Source organism: Hydra viridissima, unplaced genomic scaffold (genome assembly GCF_058129835.1).
Source record: "Hydra viridissima isolate aposymbiotic clone 2 unplaced genomic scaffold, HvirCarnegie_v1 scaffold_8, whole genome shotgun sequence".
Classification (NCBI taxonomy): Eukaryota; Metazoa; Cnidaria; class Hydrozoa; order Anthoathecata; family Hydridae; genus Hydra; species Hydra viridissima.
In genome coordinates, this window is record NW_028324307.1 from 12,847,799 (window position 1) to 12,867,645 (window position 19,847).

Consider the following 19,847-nt stretch of genomic DNA (forward strand, 5'->3'; position numbering starts at 1 on the left):
TAAGAGTCTGTAAATATGATAAAAATAAAAAAACCAATAATATAAGTTAATAAACATTTATAAACTTGCTTTTATCATTTTTATACTCTACAGTTTGACTTGAAACCATAATGTTTATATTAAACTAAATATTAGTCTGTAAAATTAAAAATCTCTTCAAAAAAATCTAGCTGTACATAATTACATTATTAAATGTACATCATGAATAAAAAAAAACAATTGAAATAAAGTTACCAATGCATTCTGTTTTTGTATCATCTAACTCAAAACCATTTTGACACGAACAAGCATAGCTTCCAACTAGATTTGTACACTTGCTGTTAGGCCAGTTGCATGTGTATTTACATTCGTTAACATCTAAAAAAAAAACACACCATGTGATAGAACATAAAAGTTGAGAGTAATAAAAAAAACACTTATCAAAACTCTTACTAAAATCATCAATATACATTTCTGGTAGAGTTTTTAGAAAAAACCAAACAAATACCATTGCAGGTAGTACTTGTGCTGAGTAAACCCTTCTGGGTATAACCAGGCAAACAACTGCACACAAAACCACCAACAGTATTATTACAGACAGAAGCAGAAGAGCAATTTGTGCCAGCGCTTTTAATCTTGCATTCATCAACATCTGTATATAGAAAAAAGACATTTTTTTTATTATAACACATTCATTTATGATGGTTCATTTTATGAACCATCATAAATGAATGTGTTATAGTAAAAAAAAATACTTACAACTTAACATATAAATTTAAAGCAATTTATGGTCAAATACAAATCCAGTACAGCATAACTTTAATTGCACAATGAGGCACATAATGCAACTACTCTCATAGAGCTATATTTAGATTTATATCTTAAAAATTTACTTTTAAGTGCTCACATATATGAATCAAAATGACTTTTTTTCATTGATATCAAATTGTAAATAAACTTATCTAGTTAATCTAGTTAAACTTTTCTGCATCTCACCATACGTTAAAAAATGTCAGGCCCTAACGTTTGAATAACAAAATAACTTCAGTTACCAATACATCCTGTTTTGGTGGCATTTAATTCAAAACCATTTGTGCATGAACAGATATAGCTTCCATTCAGATTTCGACAGTTGCTATTTGGCCAGTTGCACGTGTATTTACATTCATCCACATCTAAAGAAAAAACATATCGTATGAAAAGTAGAACTTAAAAATTAAAATTCAAAGTAATATAAACATATAAAAAAAATAATAACTACTTACCAACACATTTGTTAGAACCAATTCCAGCAAGTTGAAAGCCATCTGGGCACAAGCATGAGTAGCTGCCAACAGTGTTTATGCAAGGATTGTTTCCATAATTACATTCAGTTTTACACTCATCAACATCTTAAAGTTTTTAAATATAGAGCATAAAAAGCAAATTTAAAAAAAGGCATCATGAGAAGTGTGCCCCTTTCTTAGACCTGTAAGGAACTCTCTAGCAGCTAGCAAAAATGACACAGTATTTGCTATTTATCAATTATCCAGAAAAGGTAAAGCTGAATTTATTCTCTTAGGTTTTTATTCATACTATTGTACAACAACTTGTACCTAGTTCCAAATTGTCAGCAAAAATAGTATGTAGAAGGGAACTCATTCAATTTGTTACTATGTTGTTCTTTCATTACTAAATTCAGAAAACTAATTCAGAAATTAATAATTTACTAAACTGTTCTAAGTAATTCGCTAAAAAATTAGTTTACTAAACATACAAATACATGCCACACAGATACTATGTGTGTGTGTGTGTGTAAACCTCAATAGAAATATCAGTTTTAAAAGTTTTTTGAGTTTTTTCCCATTCAGGAAAACCCATCTATTTACCATTTTGCCTTTTTTCTTGCTTCTAGCACTTTGGCTAGATTTCAAAGATCCTATTTTCTATAACTAAAGGACTATTACCTTTTCAACTTAATAATTTTGACTTAAAGTTCTAGCCTATAAAATGTTAACATTTAAATAAGAAAAATAGATGTAGTCCTAAAAATTTTATTGTTATATTTAATATTGATAAAGTTCTGTCAGGAAATCATCACATACCCACACAGCTAGTCTTATTTTCGTTTAACTGATAACCAGTCTCACAGGAACACAAGTAACTACCATTAGTATTGAAACATTTGCTAAGATCCCAATTGCATGTGGATAAGCATTCATTAATATCTGAAAAGTAAAATATTTAAATGCAACATCATTATGAGTTCATGACCATGCATTCATGCATTTTTGGGTGCTGACAGAAAAACATACATAGATTCAAATAACATTACTATAAAAATAGAGACATACCAACGCAAACTGTTTTATTGCTTAGTAAGCCAGACTGAGAATAACCTGGTAAGCATTCACAAACAAAACTTCCATTTGTGTTTTTACAAGCAGATGAACTTGTGCAGTTTGTACCCTCACTTTTCATTTGGCATTCATCAATATCTAAAAACAAATTTTATAATATTGAAAAAAATTAATTCTAGAAATATAATTTGGTTTGTTAACAATAGAAGAATTCCAAAGAGTAATCTCAAGAAAAAAAATCATCTTGCTAGAAATCCAGGGGGTTTGATGCCTAAGCATAATTTGCAAAGTAAACTACTTTTTTGTAAAAATATAGCTCCCATTTGTCCCCATACTTTCTGAAATACTTAATTTATGCCATACTTTTTATCAACATTTCCAAAATGTTTTTATTTCAATTAGTTGATTTAAACTATTTTTTTGCTGGTTTTTTTCAATTAAAACTTAACTCTCAAAAGCAAAACAAATTTGTAACAAAAAAAATTTTAAATAAAGATAAATGATATTTACCAATGCAGACAGTTTTGTTGCTTATTGTGCCAACTAGAGAATAACCAGGTAAGCATTCACAAACAAAACCTCCTATGGTGTTTTTACAAGTAGATGAACTTGTACAGTTTGTACCCTCACTTTTCATTCGGCATTCATCAATATCTATATTTAATTTTATGATATTGAAAAAAAATAAATCATTGCATTACCATTGATACAGTATGATAACTTTAAATATTTGCAACTTTATAAACATTAAGTAATCTCAAATTAAAAGCAACTAAAAGTTGAGCAGTTAAAAGCAATTAAAGTACAAACTTAAAATTCAATCTTTAAAAGGATGTAAACTTTACATGTTATTGCAATGATAATCATTATCATAATTAAGATTAGAAACTAACAAAATACATAAATACCAAAAATAGGAATGTTAGCAAAACTAAGAAGCGTCTATATCAAAAGAGAAGAAAAAATTTAAAATAACCAATCAAAAGTAATAAAAGAAAAACTTACCAATACAGACAGTTCTGTTGCTTAATGCACCAACTTGAGAATAACCAGGTAAGCATTGACAAACAAAACTTCCATCCGTGTTTTTGCAAGAAGAGGAACTTGTGCAGTTTGTACCCTCACTTTTCATTTGGCATTCATCAATATCTAAATACAAATTTATAATATTAAGAAAATTGAACTGTACAATATTAATTCACACATCACTTTTTCAAATACCTACAATTTTTTTACACAAAAAAAAATCAGGCATTTAAAGTAGTCAAAATTTAAACAGTTAAAATTAAACAGGTAAAATAACAAGTTAAATGAATCTTTTAAAATTCTAAAAGAAAAAAGTTTAAAAAAAAAATTCAGAAAAAAGTAGTTTCCTGCTGGTCATCTTCATTAAAATAATAATCTTTCAACAAAAAATAGAACATAATGTTGCAAACACAAAATAATTAAAACAATAAGTTTTTATAAGATAAATGATTTTACTATATTATGATTATACTATATCATTGGTTGATAAGCATACCAGTACAAACAGTGCTCCTGCTCAATGAGCCAACTTGAGAATAACCAGGTAAGCATTCACAAACAAAACTACCAACTGTGTTTTTGCAAGCAGATGAGCTTGTGCATGTGACAGCATTACTTTCAATTTTACATTCATCTATATCTGAAAAAAAGAATGGTATGTTTTAAGTAATCGTTAATATGTAAAAGAAAAACAAATAAAAATCAATAGCACAAATACTCCATAAAAAAAAATTTCTTTTTTATCAAAAAAAAAAGATAGATAACCAGTCTAGGTTTTCATGGCTTGTGATTGGTTCATTATTCTTTTTAAGAAATTAAAAGTGAAAACAGCTACTTTAAAATATTTGTTTTTTTTAAGTCTAAGATTAAAATAAAATAGAATGTAAGCACTCAAAAGTAAAAAAGAAAATGTAAGCACTCAAAAAATAATACATATATATCAAATTTGCACACTCAAAAAAGATTAAACAAAAAAACTTATCACAATAAAATTATTTTAAAAAACTTACATCTAGCAATCCTTAAAGCAGAAAAACAAACTTACCATTACAAATAGTGTTTTTACTTAAATTTCCATTTTGAGAATAGCCAGATTTACATTGGCAAACAAATGAACCATCAGTATTCAAGCATGTTGATGAGTTGGAACAATCAGTACCAGGACTTTTTAAAGAGCATTCATCAATATCTTAATTAAGAAATAAAAGAAAAATGAATATAGTTTATGTTGTAACAATAAATATAGCTTCAATATTTATGAACAGAGAAATGACTTGAAAACAAACATACACAATATGAAGCTTGAAAATTAAAATCAAATAGCTATTATAATTGAACTGAAATCGAAATATTATAGTTAGAGACTGCCGATCCGTTACTGTTTATCGGTTTGCGGATTGTGCACCGAATTATCTATGCTAAACGGTTCAAATTACTTACGGATTGATTTGATCCGAAAATAATGTATCGGAAAAAAATTCGTTAAAATTTTTTCGGATTGCAATCCGATTCGATACTTTCGGATCGGATTGCAATTCGAAAAATATTTTTCGAATTGGAATCCGAACCGATATTATTTTTACGGATTTATTCGGATTCAGAATAAAAAATGCTTTTGAAATAAGATTCATTTTTATTTATTTATAATATTCAAATATACAATGAAACGAAATGATTTCCTCGTTAAGAAATAAAAAAAGTCAAAATCACACTGAAAGTTAATCATTTTCCAAATTCATTTTCTGGTCACACAATGCCTTGAATTTTACTGAGTTGCTTAGTGTTTTCTTTCATATATACCAGCATCTCAACCTTTGAGATTGAAAGATTGGTTCTTCTAGAGCTTTATATATTCCCTGCTGTTGAGATAACTCTTTCAGATGTTGATGATGCAGCAGGTATACAGAGGTTTTTTCTGGCCAGCCTTGACATTATTGGGTAAATATACTGGTTTTGTTTCCAGAATTCCAGTACATTTGTATTTGCTAGAACTGATTTTGAATTCAAATACCCCTCAATTTCAGCAGAAATGGCTTTTTTGGTGCTTGTTTCACCTCCAGGATTAATGTAACCTGCACCAAACACTTTCTTCCTCAGTTGTTCAGTGAAATCAAAGTTGTCATATCTTCATCATCCAACATTGAAAGGGAAGGAGTGCTTTGGCTGGCCAAAATTTTTTTTTTGACAGTTCTTCCATAGCTTTCTTTCCTGCAGTTTTGACTACTTCAAATTTTCCCCCCTCATCCACAAAGAACATGCTCTTCCTGTTAGGATTTAAAAAATGAGCAATAGAGAATTCAATATTCATCAGCTCCCTTTCGAATCTTTTGTTTAGATCTTCATTGAATTAGTGAGCAAGCTCTAATGACACCTCGGTTTTTGGCTTTACACAGGCCTTACATTTTGCCTTGTTTTCCTCCACCTAGTTGAAGAATTCTCAAATATTAGATAGCTTAGGCATCTGAAAAGAAGAAAAAAATGAAGTAACATAAAAATGGAATAAATCAAATTATTTGAGTTTTTCATTATATATTTGTCTTAACAAAAAATGATATTTTTGAGGCATGCATAAAGCTTTCAATAAAAGAACTAATCATTTAAAGGTTATTTGCCTTAATTGTTGAAATGAACGTAACAACTTTTCAAACTAGTTTTTATCTCTATTTTTATTTCTATTAATATTTAAGTAGAAGAAACATAACAATATTAATTTTATTGGACCAATCCACTAATTGAAGCAATCCGCAAAGCGAAATAATTTGCAAAGGTATTCAATCCACAAAAAAAACAAAAAAAAAACCTCAAATATTCAGTTTGAAATATTCTTAACTTTTAAATCAAATTAAATAATAATGGCTTACCGTAATAAATGTAGGTGAAGAATAGTAGACTTGATCTGTTGAACGAATTGTTGTATGTTAAGATTTCCAAATAGAACTGATTGAAAATAAAAAAGAAATCCACTATTTATAGGACGCGCGCATAATAAAAATGTAATTTTTAAGGACCACACTATTTAATAGTGACGCGAACGGAACGCGATTCGTATAATTCGCTAAGCGAATTAAAGTTAAATTGATTTGTAAAAATTTGCAAAGAGAATCCGCAAAAAAAAAAAATCCGCTGGTGGTTCGTAAAAATTTTTCGGATTGATAATCCGAACAGCGAAGTGAATCCGCAAAAAAAAAGTTCGCGAGTGGTTCGTAAATTAGTTTTCGGATTATTAATCCGAAAAATTTTTACGAACTGACTGTTTTAATCCGCAAAATAAGTCGGATTGGCTTTTTGCGGATTTTACGAACCGAATCGGCGGTGCCTAATTATAGTTAATTGAATTGAAGTCAAATATAATCTATTTGATAATTAAAAAAAGCCAAAAAAACTCAGGGAAAAGCTGAATACAAGTGGTAAAGTGGAATCAAGTGATTAAAAAAAATTTGCTTTTAGAATAGATGTTTTTAAACACAAAACTAATTTTCAACATTACAAATAACATTTGTAATGTTGAAAATATATACATACAAAATATTAGGGGGAAAACATTGGACAACTAAAATGAATCAGAATTAATTGTAGATCAAATTTAATTGAAAAATATTATTGGCTCAAAATTAAAAATCCTCCATGGCTTTTGTAAGACTTTTAAAGAAATAGTTGATGAACAAACAAATGAGTCGCCATTTTAGTAAAGTGCCTGCAGGAAAGCTTATGGGAAAGTAACAGGTTAGGTGAATGGTGTGGGGAAAAAAAATTTTATTTTCAAGAATTTCAGAAATGTTGTCAATATTAGCCAATCTGTAAAAACCAGATAAAAATAAAAACTAACACCTTTTATAACTCTTTTTTATAACTGAACAAGATGGGACATAAAAGTATGAAAAAAATTATTACTTTGAAGAAAAGGGCATACCATTGCAAACTGTTTTATTGCTTAGTGAACTAGCCTGAGAGTATCCAGGTAAGCATTCACAAACAAAACTTCCATTTGTGTTTTTGCAAGCAGATGAACTTGAGCAGTTTGTACCCTCACCTTTGATTTGACATTCATCAATATCTAAATACAATTTTATAACTCTTAACTTGTTTTTCACGAATGTCCCCTAAATGCTTTGTAATAAAGTGTTAAGCAAATATCAAGGGACTTTTTTCTGTTGAATTTTCACTCTCAAAAACATTCCAATAATTAAAACAAGTTTAAATCAAGATAAATATTTACCAAGACAGACAGTTTTGTGGCTTAAAAGGCCAACTTGAGAATAACCAGGTAAGCATTCACAAACAAAACCTCCTAGAGTGTTTTTACAAGCAGATGAAGTTGTGCAGTTTGTACCCTCACCTTTAATTTGGCATTCATCAATATCTAAATACAATTTTATAATATTGAAAAAAATTATCATAGAATAATCATTCATAAAGATTTATGGCTAGCATAACAAAAGAAACTAACATAAAAAACGGAATGGTATCTGAGCTTAGTAAACTACCATCAAGTGCACTGAATCAAATATACTAAATACACAAATGAATCAAATATACTAATTATATAAATACTAAATACACAAATACTAAACATATAAATACCGCACAAAAATAAAAGCTGTCATAAAAAAGAAAAAAATTATGTTAATGTCATCATTATAAAGACAATTTCTTATTAAATAATAAATTAATATTTAATATTTAAATATTGCATGATTAACACTAAAACATTTTTTTTGTTACTGTAATTTATGCTTTATTATTAGATAAGTAAAAACCTTACAATTTCAAAAAATATGACATAGCCAAAAACAATTCTTAAAACATTTTGAGGAGTTTACATCCAAAACAATTTAAAAATTGCTTTAAAAACAATAAAGATTTTTGACAAAACTGTAGAATAGGAAGGAAAGGCTATACAGTATTACATTTAAATACTAAAGAATTTAAAACTAATACATTATTGTTAAATTAAAATATTAGATACATTGCAAAAAAAATTTAAACAATGAAATAAAAAAATTTTAAACAACAACAAAAAAAAACAAAACTTAAAGTCAATTCTAAAAACTTGTAATATTAAAAAATATTGAAGACATTATTTACTCAACAATATTAAAAAATCGACATAAAAAACTGAACCCACCAGTACAGATCGTGTTCTTACTAAGATTACCAATATGAGAAAACCCAGATAGGCATTCACAGACAAATGAATCAAATGTATTCACACAGAATGATGTATTAGAGCATTCAGTGCCAGAAATGTTTAAAGAGCATTCATCAACATCTACTAAAGCTGTAACAAATAATAATAATCAGTACAAAAAGATATATAAAAAAAAAAAACATGAAAAAAAAAAAATCAAACAAAATCAGAAACAAATTCTATTACACAAAAGAAAAAGAACAGAAGATAAAAGAAAACAAAATAAACATTTAAATTTAAACAGTATAACATTATAACATAGTAAAACATTTAGGAATTATAAACAAAAGGAACAAAATTGGGACTCACTTGTGGTAGATGAAGCTTGAGTAATAGTAGTTGATAATGCAGTTGTAGTAACTTGATTTGTAGAAGAAGTTGCTTGAGTTGTGGTAGTTGGAGCTACAGTTGTGGTGGTTCGTGATTCAGTTGTAGTAGTTGCAGCTTGAGTTGTGGTAGTTGGAGCTACAGTTGTGGTGGTTCGTGATTCATTTGTAGTAGTTACAGTTTGAGTTGTGGTAGTTGGAGCTACAGTTGTGGTGGTTGGAGCTACAGTTGTGGTGGTTGGTGATTCAGTTGTAGTAGTTACAGTCTGAGTTGCGGTAGTTGGAGCTACAGTTGTGGTAGTTGGAGCTACAGCTGTGGTGGTTGGTGATTCAGTTGTAGTAGTTACAGCTTGAGCTGTGGTAGCTGGAGCTACAATTGCCGTTGTTGGAGCTACAGCTGTGGTGATTGGTGATTCAGTTGTAGTAGTTACAGCTTGAGTTGTGGTAGTTGGAGCTACAGTTTTGGTGGTTGGAGCTACAGCTGTGGTGGTTGGTGATTCAGTTGTAGTAGTTACAGCTTGAGTTGTGGTAGTTGTAGCTACAGTTGTGGTGGTTGGAGCTACAGTTGTGGTGGTTGGTGATTCAGTTGTAGTAGTTGCAGCTTGAGTTGTGGTAGTTGGAGCTACAGTTGTGGTGGTTGGTGATTCAGTTGTAGTAGTCACAGCTTGAGTTGTGGTAGTTGGAGCTACAGTTGTGGTGGTTGGAGCTACAGTTGTGGTGGTTGGTGATTCAGTTGTAGTAGTTACAGCTTGAGTTGTGGTAGTTGGAGCTACAGTTGTGGTAGTTGGAGCTACAGCTGTGGTGGTTGGTGATTCAGTTGTAGTAGTTACAGCTTGAGTTGTGGTAGTTGGAGCTACAGTTTTGGTGGTTGGTGATTCAGTTGTAGTAGTTACAGCTTGAGTTGTGGTAGTTGGAGCTACAGTTGTGGTGGTTGGAGCTACAGCTGTGGTGGTTGGTGATTCAGTTGTAGTAGTTACAGCTTGAGCTGTGGTAGCTGGAGCTACAATTGCCGTTGTTGGAGCTACAGCTGTGGTGGTTGGTGATTTAGTTGTAGTAGCTACAGCTTGAGTTGCGGTAGTTGGTGATTCAGTTGTAGTAGTTACAGCTTGAGTTGTAGTAGTTGCAGCTTCAGTTGTAGTAGAAGCACCTTCAGTTGTAGTTGTAAAAGTTTCAGTGGTAGTAGTAGCAGCAGCTTCAGTTGTAGTAGTAGCAGCTTCAGTTGTAGTAGTAGCAGCTTCACTTGTGGTAGTTGCAGCTTCAGTTGCAGAGGTAACAACTTCAGTTGTAGAGGTAACAGCTTCAGTTGTAGTTGTAAAAGCTTCAGTTGTAGTAGCAGCACCTTCAGTTGTAGTTGTAAAAGCTTCAGTTGTTGTAGTAGCAGTTTCAGTTGTAGTAGTTGCAGCTTCAGTTTTAGTAGTTGCAGCTTCAGATGTAGTAGTAGCACCTTCAGTTGTAGTTGTAGCAGCTTCAGTTGTAGTAGTTGTAGTTTCAGTGATGGCGGCTGTAGCTTCAGTTGCACTAGTTGCAGTAGTTGTTGTTGTTGGATCTTCAGCAACAACTGGAGTACTATATGTAGTTGTTATAGTAGTGTTATCTGCTGTTACTCCTTTAATAAATGTTGAATAAGAGGTTCCTTTCTCAAGAGGAGAATTGTCAGGTTCTGGTACTGTAAAAGAATTTTTATTTTCAACTACGATTGCAGAGATAAATATAATTTAGCTTAAATATATTTAATTCTTTGGGTTTTTTATTTGTTGCTCAAAGTCATTGTCAATTTTTTATGGTCATAATAGAAGAAGTATCATTGATTAGAGAAGTATTTTTATGTAGACAACCAAACATTTTTTTTGAGATAAAATACTTTGCAAATCAGAAGCATTGTACAGCGGAGAAAATAGAATTAGCCTCACCATGTGCTGATCCAATATTTTGTAAATCTGTAAACAAGTTTGTGCGGTACAACTTTTGTATCCACACACATATAATTACTGTTACAAACAACAACTTTTTGGATTATAATATAGCATAATTAAATTGCGGTACATTTGATAAAACCATAAAATGTATAATACTTGATATTTGCGGTAGCAAATAGAATTAGTCTCATTAATAATTATTTTCAGTTTACTTGTATATTTTAATCTGGTGATACGCATTTGTGAGTTAGTTTTTTATTATTATTTGTATGTTAAACAAAGACTGTGAAATCAGTGCTCATAAAGTTTTTAACAATTGGTTTTTGATACCTTAATTTGAAATGGGACGTGGTGAGCGTTTAACGAATGAAGAATTAACAGTAATCAAAGCATACAAAGATACAGGCTTATCTAATCGGGAAATTGCAAAGAAAATTAAAAGATCTCCAAAAGTGGTTAGCAATTACTTTAAGATTGGCGTTAATTATGGAGCTTATAAGGGAAGTGGTAGCCAACGTAAAATTGATAATCGTACTAAACGAGTTATTGTACGTTGTGCTGCTGCTCAGCACAGGACTGCATCTCAAATTCGTGCTGATTTACAATTACCTGTATCTGTTCAACGTGTGAGACAAATCTTACATGAAGATCCAAACACAGTTTGGAAAAAGCGTAAACCAAAACCAAAACTTACTGCTCGTCATAAAAAAGTTAGATTACAATTTGCGAAAGAACACATGTCTTGGCAAGAAGAGTGGCATCAAGTTCTCTTTAGTGATGAAAAAGAGTACAATCTAGATGGTCCTGATGGCTATCAATATTACTGGCACGATCTTCGAAAAGAGAAAGAAACTCGGATGAGTTGTAACTTTGGGGGTGGAAATGTTATGGTTTGGGGGGCTTTTTCCTTTGCTGGAAAACTTCCATTGGCATGGATTTCAACAAAAATGAATTCACAGGACTACATTGACTTATTAGAAATAAGTTTACTTGAACATGGTGAGGAATTGATGGGTGAAACTTTCACTTTCCAACAAGATAATGATACTATCCATAATTTAAAGCTTACAAAAGCTTGGTTTAGAGAAAAAAATATTCACGTAATGGAATGGCCCGCACATAGTCCAGATCTTAACCCAATTGAAAATCTTTGGGGAATACTTTCTAGCAAGGTTTATGAAAATGGTAAGCAATTTGAATGCACCTTGGAGCTGAAAACTCGTATCATAGAAGCTTGGAATGAAATATCTATAGAAACTATCCAAAATCTTGTGACTAGTATGTCAAACTGCATATTTAAAGTCATTAAAAATTCAGGAAGCAATACTAAATACTAAATGAGGGTAAAAACAAAATATTTTCTTTATTTTTTGTATATAACGTTAATGAGGTTAATTCAATTTTCTCCACAAATTGAATACTTTTAATTTTTATTTCCATTTGGAATTAATTAAACATACCAATTTATAAACTTTTTAGTTGTAGTAGAAGTAATAAGAAATAAAGTACATTTCATAATTGTTTACCTGCAATTTTTATTAATTTAGAACAAAAAATAAAGGTGAGGCTAATTCTATTTTCTCCGCTGTATATCTTTTATTAAGGGTGTATAATAATTTTTTAGCCGTATTTTTAATGATGTGGTCATTTTTTCATTTCTTGTTTTTACAATTTTATTGAAATGTTCAGAACATTAATTAAACAGTCAGTATTATATGATAGTTGCCAGTATATTAACTTAGTTATTAATTTTAAAGTTAATCATCAGTAAAATAATTAAGTGATTAGTAAATTAAAAGGATCTGAATTTGAAATAAAATGATTAGCATTTTTGATAAAATGGTTAATTACATTATTGATAGAAAAAAGTGCTTCTATAGATTTAAAACCATTCAAAGACACAAACAGCAACGTGATGCTGCAGTTTATCTTTTATTAGATTCATCATAACATGTAGATTGTCATTTTCATGTATTTGGAATGGCTGTGAGTTTCAATGGAAAAACTGCAGAATTTAAGTTTATATTGAAAAGAATTTCTATGGTTCAACGAAAAATCAATCAGGGAAGGTATGAACCTGAAGTATTATTTTCAGATGGTGCTGATTCAATTCACAATGCATTCTCTAATGTTTTTAGCAGGATATGCTGATGTGTTGGGCATATACAGACCACTGTTTTCAAAAACCTACTCAAAATTATAACTTTACTAACCAAAAAACACTTACCATTTAATTCAAACAACACTGATCATCTCATCTTAAAACTGACCAAAGGATTTGAAACCTTTATTTAATTGCTACCTGTTTATATATGAAAAACTCTTACCGTCAGCATCCCTTCTCTTACGAGATGAACTTCCACCCACTTTAAACTTCATGCCTTTCTGAGACTTATCCAGTTTTCCAACTAATTTCAAACCGTCGGTGTTGTTTTTTATTTCCTCCCATGAATATGAGCTTGGATCTCTTGTAGGAAGATGACCCGATATTAGTTTGACCAAAATGATATAATACGTTCTAGAAATTTTATAACATGTTACACTTTTCCTTTTTCATTCTAGAGTCACTCTCACTTGTTTTAGGGCTACTTACTCTGGCTAAAAACTTTAGTTAAGAAAACAGCTAACATACACTTCTGAAAATCATTTACAAAACCAACTTACTCAATTTTGCTGCTAGTCTCTTCAAACTCGTAGATGACTATTTCAAAAGACTTTGCAGTTACAGCGCCAGGAGAAGGTGCTAACAACACAGAATGAAAACAACATCAAAAGACTGTTTGCAGACTATTAAATAGAACAGTTATAACACAAAATAATGACATTGCCAGCAACTCCAGCATGGCATCACCTATATTTACAACTTTTCGAGAAAAGAGAGACTGCTCATGACTATATTGACAAATAAAGGTCTTAACGCTACTCATTTCTTAAGCCAGGAAGTGTTAAAGTAAAGGTAAACTTTTGTCAGTTTGCTTTTGAAAAAATGCTTTCTAAAACATTGGCATGTGAAACATTGGAAAGTAAAACAATGGCAAGTAAAACAATGCAATAATTTCAATATTGGAAGCTCTACATTTATCAGAAAAATAACCAAAATGCATTTCAAAGCCAAGAAGTATTGAAACTTTGTAAATTTACTATTGAAAAAGTGCTCTGTAAAATATTGGCAAATAAAATATAAATACTTTCAATATTGGAAATACTAGAATTATCAGGAAAAAAATGGAAAGTGATCCTTTGATAGCAAAGCAGTGTTACTAATTAAAACTGTTAACATATATAAGGAAATGCGGGTTCTGACTCATGAACACTTTTCCATGGTTAAGGATGCTAACGTCAATGTATATTCTCTTTTCTTCAAAAAATATGTTATCTTAAGGGATGATGTACCCCTAAAGATCTTATCAAAAAATTTCTTACTTTTTTTCATGTTACCTAAACTTAATGCCTTTTTCAAACCTCAGCGATAGGTCGTGTTTTGTAGTGACCGATGGCAAGTGTGTGAATTCCGTCATCTAAGATAATTCTTTTGTCGTCGTTAGCGCTGAGTGCGACTTTGTTGATTTCTTCGGTGTAGACATCGTGATGACGTGATCGGAAGACGTTCATTGTGGTGAGTTTTTCTGTCTTGTTCATTAAGCAGTCACCACAAGTTATTAATAACTTCTTGAAAGTCAAGACCTTCATTCAATTTTTTCAAAACATAAAGACACAAGTGGCCGCAATAAGACGTATCACCAAATTGAACTCTCTCGCTGTTGTAATAAACTGGGCTTTTTAAATAATCAATGAGCTCAACAAGAGGAGGCTGAGCATAAGAGTCAAAGCTGTATTTTTTGTCAGCGTCTTTATACCAGCACACCCAATGAAACCCACCAGTGCTTGAATCTCCTGTATTCACAATACCACATTCTTTTTTTCTTAGCTTTTTTGGTAACTCATCCCTGACAAACACGCCTTGAAAGTTTTTTAATTTTAACTGTTTAGCAGACTTTATCAATTGAAAGTTAGTTAAAGCTTCATTAGGTAAAACAATTCCTTCTACGTCAATCCATTGAAAGTCGATCATTTTTTTAATTTCTTAAAAAGTTTATCCGAATTTTTTTAACAAGCGATTTTTCATAGAATAGCACCTAAAAAGGGTATGCTTGAGAAGGGTGAGTTTGGTCCGAGCAATAATCCGGCTCCAACAGATTGATAGCCTTTTCCATTTTTAACAAAGAGTCCATCACCGTGAACATTTTTAGTCCATGAGGTGATAAACAATCCTTCTCCACCTAAAGTTTTTATCTTCATTCCTTTTCCATTTTTGCTCATGTAAAAAAGACCTCGCCCAGCAATTTTATCAACCATAGCGGAACCAGCAGAAGATCCTACACCTGCTAACAATCCAGTGGCTAGAGCAGGAACTACTCTTGTAGCAAGAATGCTGCCTAACATACCTAATAACGGTAAAAGAGCTCCGATGAATCCGCCTTCAATGGTTGAGTTGTATGATAATTGTTTTCTGCTCAGTTTGAGTGTGACTCCTTTACCAGCTTCATACGCTTTTTTAATTTTGTTCAATTGCGCATTAGTGATAGCGAGAACATGTTTACCGTTCAAGTCTTGATGAGAAAGCTTAATGCTAGCATCGGTTTTATCATGCATAGCTTTTTTAATTTTATCAGATTGGCTCTGCGAGATATTAATTTTGATATTTTGATAATTGCTCATTTTTTATGTATTAAAAATTATTTATTTCACTTCTCGAATATGATATCGTATTGTAATATCCTCTCCACGAAAATCAACCAAATCTCCATTCTGATCAATGATGCGAGTAACCATTGTTGAAATTTCAAACAGTTTAACAGGAAGATAAATCAAATGCATTGGTCTCTCGATGATTTTATAGCCTGGACTAACATTTGGATAAAAGGAGTAGATGCAATTGAGTTGGGTTCCATTAATATAGGATGATCCGATAACGTTGTTAACGATTCTGATGGTGTTAATGCTTGAAATTCTAACGATATGATCCGACTCGTATTCGGAATTGGAATTTAATTTTCTTTTAGTAAACCCTAAAACTGAAGAGATGCTGTTCTCCACGTTAAAGTCAATCAAATAATTCAAGCCAAGTTTAATGGTTGATTTTAAAGTATTAAGATTGATTCCAATTTGAAGGTTGTTTGGAGAGTAATTAATTTTATTTGCAATAATATAACTTCCACGTTGAGCTGTTTTTATTGTGTTTAAAATAGACTTTTGCAAATACTCATTGATGTCTTTAATGTCATAGCTTCCTGATGGAATGATAATGTTCTCCCAATGAGCTCCATTGTTCATGCTGTATTTGAAAGAATTGTTTTTACTGTTTACATTTGGAATGCTGTTGTAAGTCTCAAGACCGAGAAAAGCCATTTCATAACTTTTTCCTTCGTCAAAAACGATTTTATCCAAAAAATCAGTGGGGATAACACTTGATTTTCCATCTACATCGATGATTATACCTGTCATTTTTTTAAATAAGAATTATTTTTTAAATTGTTTTAGAAAAATAAAAAATTGTCAAACCCGCTTCGGTACTTTCCCTCGTTCTTTTTAGAAGAGAGATCAATAACGGCAAATCCGTGAGGTTCATTCCAGCAATGATTGCAAAAGGCTTTAAAATCTTCTATTTTCATATCGCACGAAACGTGGTCTTGATAAATGTGATTAACACTTTTTTGGTCTTGTTTAAAGAGACAAATAAAGTTAGCATTTTCTCTGATGGTATGTCTTGGAATCTCGAAATAGTTTTGAGCGAGGTAAAAGCAGTCGACGTTAGAGTGTCTTCCTCGGATGTAATATTTTTCGCACTTGTTTTGATTAGTTAATTGCAAATCGTCAAAGATCATCAAATTGTTTTTGGTCGAGTCTAAGGATTCAGGTTCAGGCACATCGTCCGCTGTTTCAAAGAATTGACACTCCATATCATCATTGTCGGAATATTTTTTTGAAATTTCCTCAATAACATCTTCAGGGTTTAAATTCAATTTTTCCATTTCGTCTTGTACATCATCCGTTAACAAATCAACAATATCCTTTTTAGGAAGTTTATTTTCGAAGGATCTTTTGAGTACTTTGTATTCAGGTTGAAAAAGGGATTTTCCAAAGACATACAATCGGTTGTAATCTAGCCATCCCGGTCTGAGAAGTAGATTGAGCAGCAACGTTGTTTTTCCATATCCAGACTTTCCAACGATGATTCCTCGAATGCTTCTCGGTAAAAGCTTGCTGTTGTTTCTTTTGGTTTTCCCAATTTTACACGACAATTTCATCACTTCCATTTTTTATATTTAAAAAGTTTTTATATATGTTAAAATGTACTGCGTTAAGTGTAGAAGAGAGACTGAAACCATTCACTTGAAAAACGAGATCACAAAAAACAACAGACCTATGTTGAAAGGGACTTGCAACTCTTGTGGGATAACAAAATGCAAGTTTGTTTCTTCTCATACGCCCAAAGGATCATCTTCGCATGCGGTCAATGGAGGAGACTTGGTGGAATCGATCAACAATTTTTCAAAAAAAATAAAACTTCCATGGGCAAAGTTTCCAGGAGAAATGCACGTTCCAGGTATGAACTTTGCGGGACCTGGAACCAATTTAGATAAAAGACTCACTTCCACAGACATGTATCAAGATTGGAGCAAACCGGTGGATAGAGTGGACAATGCTGCATATCACCACGATTTAGCTTACAAGTATTTTAACGACAAGCAAAACAGAAATTTAGCAGATCGAATGATGCTTGAAGAAATGGATTCTATACAAAATCCAACTCAGAGAGAAATAAGCGAGCGAAAAATCATCGAACCCATCATCAAAGCCAAAGCTAAATTTGGATTGGGTGTGAGTGATTTGAAATAGACGGATCAGCTTGCAGAGGAGCTTCATAAACCGGTGATTCATCATTTTAAAAGAATAAGGGTGATTGTAAACGACATTGATGAAATATGGGCCGCAGACTTGGTGGACATGCAATCGTTTTCAAAATTCAACAACGGCGTAAAATATTTACTCATGGTGATCGACGTGTTTTCAAAGTATGGATGGATCGTTCCGTTAAAAAGCAAAACGGGTCTTGAAGTGGCAGAATCGTTGAAAAAGATTTTTGGTGAAAGAAAATGCGTCAAATTGTGGGTAGATAAAGGAAAAGAGTTTTACAACAAGCACGTGAGAGCGTTGGGTGTGCAATTATACTCCACTGAAAACGAGGAAAAAAGTTGTGTTGTCGAGCGATGGAACAGAACGATGAAAGAGAGAATGTTTAAATATTTTTCAGCCAACAATACCAATAAATACATTGACGTATTAGATGAGATGGTGAAAAATTACAACAACACAAAGCACTCTTCTATCAAAATGACACCAGTGGAAGCTAGCGATGAAAAGAATAAAGGTAGGGTATGGTGGAATCTGTATGGAAAGGATCAAACATTACCAGCAAAACCAAAATTTCTCATAGGTGATCAAGTGAGGATCGTAAAAAAGAAGTCTCATTTTGAAAAAGGGTATACGCCGAGATGGACTGAAGAGGTTTTTACAGTGTCAAATGTTCAGCATACGAATCCACCCACGTATAAAATCGCTGACGCTAACGGTGAAGAAATTCAAGGCACCTTTTACGAGCAGGAGATGCAAAAGACGCATCAAGACATATTCAGAATTGAAAAAGTCATTCGCAAAACCAAGAGCAAGTCGTTAGTCAAATGGTTGGGATATCCAGACTCGTTTAATTCATGGGTAGATAATAATGAATTGTTAAGTTTGCAAAAATGATCTAAAAATTTATTTTTAATATGTAAAATGCATGCTCCTCACAAGTTTTTTAGAAATGTTGCCTCAGCAGAAGTTCATAGTTTGGATTTGCAATTAAAAATTTTGGAAGAGAGGGTTAGAGAGTTGGAGGAAAGAAGACCAAACAACATTATTGTGTCTACGAAAACGTTAGATCATCCACCTTATTTCAACGTTAACGAACAATATGAGATTTTTGCCCAGAAAGACATTAAATTTGCTGCTCTCTCACATACAATGATAGCTTTATCCATTGGGCTGAATTTGGAGAAAGGTGTTGCAGTGATAACATTAATGAATAAAATTACTGATCAATTGAATTATAGAAAAAACGAAGTTATTATTTCAGAGTCTGTAGATGATGTTATTATGGACGTGAATAGTAACAGCAAACAGGACGTGATTGTTAAAAAAGGAGAAAAACTTTGTAAGATTAGTTACATTGATTTAAAATAGTTTTTTTCGCTTAATAAAAATGGAAATATTGAATGAAAAACTTTATCCAGTTCTTCCATCAGCTCCTATAGAAGAAGGAGGGCATGTTTACCGTCTTCATAAAATAAGCGAGATTCAGAAAGAGATAGAGAGTGAAAAAGCAAAGCGAGTTCATCTAAGCAAAAAGTACCACCGTGTGTTTAGGATCATTTCGAATGTGGACAATGTGATGCAAGGATTATGTATAGCATTGGGTGCGACTGGAATAGGGTTTTTGTCTACGATTATTGCCAGTCCAGTAGCGATTGCGTGTGAAGGTGTGGCTATTGGAATGGGGTTTTTATCCATTGTAGGAGGACAAGTCAACAAAAAACTGGCATTGAAAGCGGAGAAGCATGAAAAGATCAAAGTATTGGCAGAGTCGAAATTGAACACCATCAACAGTCACATTTCCAAAGCGTTGATAGACGGAAAAATAAGCGATTCAGAGTTTCAATTGATTCTTGGGGAGCTTCAAAAATTTAAATCCTTGACGGTGGAAATACGAACCAAAACCAAAAAGGGAATAGATGAAGTTACTAAAGAAAACTTGATCCAAAAAGGTCGAGAAGACGCGATTCAAACGTTTAACAATTTGTTTAAAAAAGGATCAACGTAGTCGTAAAAACCAATTTATGTTTTTTTTCCACGTATTTTAAAAAGGATCAACATAATCGTAAAACCAATTTATGTTTTTTTTCTACGTATTTTAAAAAGGATCAACATAATCGTAAAACCAATTTATGTTTTTTTTCTACGTATTTTAAAA

The 19,847-nt window shown here is 31.8% G+C and overlaps 2 protein-coding genes across 2 annotated transcripts in view; both read right to left on the reverse strand.

Moving 5' to 3' along the window:
- The window catches only part of LOC145186421 (uncharacterized), a 68,809-nt gene that overhangs the window by 14,874 nt on the left and 34,088 nt on the right, over positions 1–19,847 (reverse strand). The window contains 16 exon segments of the mRNA XM_090095231.1: positions 235–357; positions 488–631; positions 1,032–1,154; positions 1,245–1,370; positions 2,064–2,186; positions 2,313–2,456; positions 2,829–2,972; positions 3,324–3,467; positions 3,841–3,984; positions 4,390–4,533; positions 7,255–7,398; positions 7,561–7,704; positions 8,470–8,622; positions 8,842–10,524; positions 13,102–13,292; positions 13,439–13,517. Of these exon segments, the coding sequence (XP_089951357.1) occupies positions 235–357; positions 488–631; positions 1,032–1,154; positions 1,245–1,370; positions 2,064–2,186; positions 2,313–2,456; positions 2,829–2,972; positions 3,324–3,467; positions 3,841–3,984; positions 4,390–4,533; positions 7,255–7,398; positions 7,561–7,704; positions 8,470–8,622; positions 8,842–10,524; positions 13,102–13,292; positions 13,439–13,517 (3,753 nt within the window).
- On the reverse strand, positions 14,280–14,866 carry LOC149885197 (uncharacterized). The gene has a single exon (XM_090095223.1). It carries the CDS (start codon positions 14,844–14,846, stop codon positions 14,421–14,423), a length of 426 nt encoding a protein of 141 aa, XP_089951349.1. The 5' UTR covers positions 14,847–14,866; the 3' UTR covers positions 14,280–14,420.